This window comes from Oreochromis aureus, linkage group 22 (assembly GCF_013358895.1).
Source record: "Oreochromis aureus strain Israel breed Guangdong linkage group 22, ZZ_aureus, whole genome shotgun sequence".
In the NCBI taxonomy this organism is placed as follows: Eukaryota; Metazoa; Chordata; class Actinopteri; order Cichliformes; family Cichlidae; genus Oreochromis; species Oreochromis aureus.
In genome coordinates, this window is record NC_052962.1 from 28,502,262 (window position 1) to 28,508,261 (window position 6,000).

A 6,000-nucleotide genomic window follows, 5' to 3' on the forward strand; every position below is an offset into this window, starting at 1 on the left:
CTATGAAAACTAAACACAGTACATGGAGAACATATTATTCTTGTGGGACAGAAGCCGTAAAGCAAAGGCTTTCAGTTAGCAATTCTTACAAGGAAAATCATTCAAATTGACTGTGCAAAAGTCCTAACACAGACACACATCCAGGTAATACCTGAAAAACATAAATCATAACTTTCACCATGGTCTAATCAACAGCATGAAAAATGTGAAGACATAAACCAACAAAAGAAACTTGAACTTCTGGGATGTGGATTTCCTTAAGCAGTGCTATACCCTGGCGTTAGAAACTCTACAGCAGCAGTTAAAAAATAGTGTAGAGAACTTTACCAGATCGTCTACAGATATAAACCACTGAGGGTCTTCTACCTACCCATGAACATCTTACCTGCAATGCGGAAGACGGCCCTCTCTGCTGGGTCCAGAACATCTCCAGAGGCTGACTTGGAGCGCTTGATCCGCTGGTGTTTGGGCAGGTTCCAGGGCAGGGTGTCTCCGGGAGATGGCGAGCAGCTGACTGAACTCCGATCGCTGGAGCTCTCCTCCGATGCAGCCCTGACCAGAGGCCTCCTCTTGGGCTTCTCCTCCATAGCCTGAAAGGACACGGTGACCAGAAAAATATAAAAACGTAAATTCAAAACAAAAACTAAGACAGTTCTGTTTCTTATTATATATATTTTTTTGTTTGTTTGTTTTGTATTTTAGTAGTCACAGATGACAGTCTGAATTACTCCTAGCTAAAGCCCAATGTGAGTGCTAATTAATACTGTCAGGTTACTTTTGTGGGCCTGCCAGCATCTACTAGCATGATTTTCTGTGACACCATATCTCCTGGTGGCCGGATAAATAACACCTTAAAGTCCAGTCGTGGTAAAAATCTTTTGGTGAATTTCTTCCATGCGAGAAAGACTGAACACCTGGTCAGTTGTTTCTTGAAACGCTAATATTTCACTGGGTTACAAGTAGCTAAAATCTGCCTTAAAGGGACAGTCTCGTTTCAACATGGTTAAAATCCAAAACATATAAATGTCTGTTTCCCCCCAATTATCTATATATCAAAATCTCATATTTACGCAGAGACTTAATGCCCAAGGTGACGGCAATCAACTTTCAATAAAAAACAAATAAATAAATACATGAAATCACAGTACAATTGTGGTATTGAATTAATGCCCTACTTTGGAGAGTCTATTTTTAGACCTTGCGTGTAGTAGCCAGGGCAAACACTCAGTGCTGCAGCCCAGTGCTCAGACTGCTGTGGGAAAGAGAAGGAGGATTTTTTACAGGGCAGGTGCTGCTGATGCACTGTGCAACGTTACCATGCTACCAGCCTTATTTCAGCTGAGTCACCATCCAGGATGCAGGAGGCTCTCCACAGGGGCGCTGGCTACACCACCACCGCTCTCTGATTGGATGAGAGCAGACAGGACCAAACCCCCAGGAGTAACATCTCCAGGGCTTCAGACACAGCTCATATTCAGGGTATAATTTACCTAAAGGCTATTTCTGGCTACTTACTGTTTCCTGGTATAATTGCAGTTCTGCAACACTATAGCACTGATTATTTTATTTTTTGTGCAATTAAACCGTTACATAATTAAAGCGGTTTGTTTCAGAGCAGGCTTCTCAAAACACGGCCTACAGACCAACAGCAGCTCTAGGCTTATTTTTTCTGTGTCCTGCAGGCAAATCGGGAAAAGACAGCATTCCTGAACATTTATTTCAACCACTTCATGTTATATTATGATATAACAACTCAAAATGAGACAATTCAACTCTTCTGTTCCACACATTAGAAAAATAAACATGCAAATCAACCCCAAAAGAGGGGTGGCAGTGCTAGGTGGGAAACCTGCAGAACACAAAAGAAAAAAATTAATTACTCACACACTGTGGGGCAGTTTTATCTGCTTTTTGCACCACAAATAATGTGGTTAAAACTTGTTACTTTTCAGGAAATAGTGCATGCATAACCTATTCTAGACAACTTACCAGACTAAACATTGTTATCATGTTAAGAAGGTTTAAAAATCTATTAAACTACTATAAAGAATATAATTACCAACATGAACACTACTCATAAATCACACATGACAAACACTGAAAATATTAATGAGCACATTTTTCATGTGCAATCCTCAATCATGTCTTGGCTCCTTAATACTGGCACATTTTAAGATAAACAAAAACCTACTTCAGGATCAAATGAAGTGAAACTGAACATCTGTATGTGGCAGCTGTTACTATATGGAGGCACATCAGTATTCAACCACTTGTGTGGTTTCTTATTTAGGAACACTTTTAACAGATTAAGATTATTTTATCACACCATACCTCAATGTGCCTCTGAAAGTAGAGCAGTAACGCATTATGCTTTCCTGTGGCAGTTCATTGACTGGTCTAAATGGAACATTGGAACATTGATTGGTCCAAATGGAAATTTCGCCAATATTTGACCAGTACCAGTCAACTAATAATGGTCTTTGGGTTCAGCTTGGGATCTAGGAACTAGGGTCTTTCATGGACAACAAAGGGCATTATATAACTACATCAAGAAGACTGCAGATTGGGCTGTTTCAAAGGTTACAGGAAGTCACGTTAAAAATTCATAGTTTCTAAAACAGTGCCCACGCATAGCAGAGAGGGAGACCTCAGCACTGGCCAGAGGCATCAAAAGATGAGAAGAGTCTGAAGAGTCCTTTCGTCAGCCAGGCACCAAAGTTTAAGCCTCGTTATGTCATCTGTGATCATCTCTCTGAATTAATTATTACTCTACTACAAATGATCTATCAGATCAGATCAGATGTAGAGCATATAACCATCATCTACAGCTCTTATCACTTCTGTACTTATGTCTCCAACCTATTCCTATTCATAGTGCATATGCTTTCTTGTATGGCCTTGCTCCAAGCAGCTGAAAGCATCATGGTGATCCGTAGTTACCAGGCAACTCTGCAGAGCATTAGAGAGCATGCTCCATCCAGGTCCTGGAAATCAAAGAAAATGAAGTAGTGTGTATAGGAATGCCCAGACTCTGACAGTGGCTCAGTCGAGCTGACAAACTCCCCTCTTCGTTCTTTCCCAAACTGTAAACAACCGATGGACTTCAGCGGGACTGGATTTGTTGATAATCACTTTTCAGACAAAGCTGTCAAGTCTGGATTCTTCCCAGAAAACTTGAGCACAACAAGGATCGTAGATGTTCAAGCTCGCTGTGCTCCGCCACACCTGTAATGAGGCTGAGCCGCAGAGAGGACACGGAGGGGTGGGTGCACCTGCCGTTTAACGGGTTAGAGTGAAGGTTATGACGCGAACAGCATCGCTCATACTACCATGATAGGTCGGGTTTTATTTTATGACCTCTAGGCTTTGAAATGCACTAAATCGTGTGATCATCGGTGTCGACGATGCGGCAAAACATGAAAAATGAATAATCTGTATTCCTCGTTTACTCACGCACAAAATATCCAGGATGGCTGTTGGTTTGGTCCCAGGTACACAACCGCAAAACACGGCTCTGCAGTCGTTCCGTCGGCGGATTCGTTCAGATTTAACCTGCTCAAACTTCGAAAGCCATCATCATCCTCATCCGCAGCGAGAGTCGCGCCTGCGTCCTGCAGTTTCTTGGCTGTGGGATGCTCAGACGCTCAGACCTGGACTGATCAGGGCTGCAGGACGAGAGGAGGAACCAGCTCCCTCAGCCTGCAGGCAGCATGCCTCGAGCTCTGCTCGCGCGACGACACCGGCGAAGTTGTCACTGAACAACGGGCACGTTGGAGATGAGGAGGCAGATCTGATTGCGCATGTGAAAACTGAGCTCAGGTTGATAGCGGGGAGGCTGTCGGTTCGCTACGCGTTACACCCTCCACGCTGACTTTTAGTTGTGGTAATGCGGGCAAGCTCATGTGGAGCCTATGAAGGAAATATGTGACTCAAACTGAGGTTCTGAGCGGGTTCGGGTTGGGTGAAGCAATATGAGTCAAAAAGAAACTACACACATCATTTTGTGACTCCCTTTCAGTCTGAGAGTTCTGCACTTTCCCCCAAACTTCACAGGAAATCCTTTATAATGGTGTTATTACTCAGGACGCAACGCCAGTGCTGAGCTCGGCACTTGTATGTCACGTGGAAACAGCTGTAGTGTGCTTTGATTTTAAACACCAGAGTGTGTAGCTTACAAAACTACTGTTAAGACAAAGTTTTAAAAACTGAAAGAGATTTTAATAATATTTTACAGTTAAATGAGGTTAAATGTTCGCTTGCTCCTGCGTGCACTTGCAGGTTTTCTCCGGGTATTCCTGATGCCCCACCTGGCGCCCTATCATAGCTGGGATAGGCTCCAGCCTCCCCGCTACACTGTTGGATAAGATGTTAAGAAAGTGGATGAATTAGTAAGGGTATTCCAGCTGGCATCTGACAAGAGCCCTCAACAGTGAGGCAACAAAGTGTCTCCATGACACCGGAGGACTCCCGAAACAGGCCATGAAATGTTGTAGAAGTTCCTGGAAAGACGGTGTAATTGGACCCGGTGTTTAGTCTACGTGTCTAAAAACTAAAAGGCCAAACAAGAACACTCTCTCACAATGAATGATTTTTAATTGTTGGTAATTGATTTAGCACTTAGTAACAGTCCAAGATATTTAAAATTGTTTTATTTAATGACCTCTGCCTGCACTTTGCACTTTGATTAAAATCCCATTAATGTGTAAAATTGCTTAATTTCATTTCCCTTTGCTTTGTTTACTCTGTCATGTTTTTCAGGTTTCTTTTTTGCTCCAAATGAGACCAACTTGTACTGACTCACATTAAAAACTGCCCTGCTGAGCCATTACATAATCACAACAGTGACTGATGAATGGCAGATTGCTTGTTTGTGTGGCACTACTATATTATTAGTCTCCCACTAGTAGAATGAATTACCGAGGACTCAGACCGGCGGGGTGGGAGTGACGTGCTGGCTCCGTCCCACACAGAGCCCCTTCTTGTATTCACAAATGATGCATGTCACCAGTCCGGAATACCAGCGTCTGAGCCAACTTTGTACCCATTGTGCTGAAGATTTAATCTGATCAACTGAGTGCTTCACAGAGCCGGAGAGCTCTGAGTGAGAGATGCTCCAGGTCATGTTGGAATTACTTTGGCGAATCATTTTTTGCACGTACAGCATGTCAGAACCACGTCAGCCCAATCAGTGGGAAACAAGAGCTTCGAGGAATTCTGGGAAATAAGTCGTAGAACTACTGCAGTTATTGCAGGTTTTGGAAAACCAGGTAAACATAGATGTAATCTAAAAGAGAGCAAACCTCGAATTTTAAGCTTAGCCTTAAAAATTAGCCTTAACTAAGACAGAAAAGTGGAGCATTTTCATACTTTTTAGGATCCTGAAGTGTGCCATTAAACCAAAGAAAGTAGAGAAAGTGGTTCTGAAAAGGCAGGAAACCCGTCCTATGACTCCTCACCTTCTGCGTTGCCACTGTAGTCACAGTTTCCACCCCAGATTTAGGAGGTCGCTTCTTCCTCTTCCTCACTGCAGGGCATGGTGGCTCCTGTCCAACGGCTACAGACTCCTTTGCCACAACTTCCTCTGGCTGGACAGAAGCAGATTTCTCTGCCTTTTCTTTTGCCCTTTTCTTCTTCTAAAATAAGACGTAAAATAAGATGATGTTTAATTGTTTATCATTGTTTGGCTGAGATAAAAACCAGTATTTAATCAAGTATTAAGAGGTCCCTTTCTAACATATTCAGGATAGAGTTTGTGTGCTGCTTCAGATATATCCAACATGGAACAAAGTTCAGGTTTTACTTCCAATCAGGGCTCATTTTTAAAGTTCACTCTCCAATTACAGATCTCAGCAATGGAAAACAGATGGTCTCGATATCTGGCACGCACTGACGACTGGGCCAGACAAAGACTTTATTTTAGACACTCATTAAGACTAGCGCTGTCAGGTAAACAAACAAGGTTTTCTTTTTCCTGCTGCTGGAATTTCCTGACGTGAAATA

At 42.7% G+C, this 6,000-nt stretch overlaps 1 protein-coding gene across 1 annotated transcript in view; it reads right to left on the reverse strand.

Moving 5' to 3' along the window:
- Positions 1-5,515, reverse strand: part of pleca (plectin a) — a 105,287-nt gene extending 99,772 nt beyond the window's left edge. The window contains exons 1-2 of the mRNA XM_039606038.1: positions 5,457-5,515; positions 386-590 (exon numbers count right to left, since the gene is read on the reverse strand). Of these exons, the coding sequence (XP_039461972.1) occupies positions 386-587 (202 nt within the window). The 5' untranslated portion in view covers positions 588-590; positions 5,457-5,515. The remainder of the gene's footprint in view (positions 1-385; positions 591-5,456) is intronic.
- Positions 5,516-6,000: the final 485 nt, after the last annotated feature.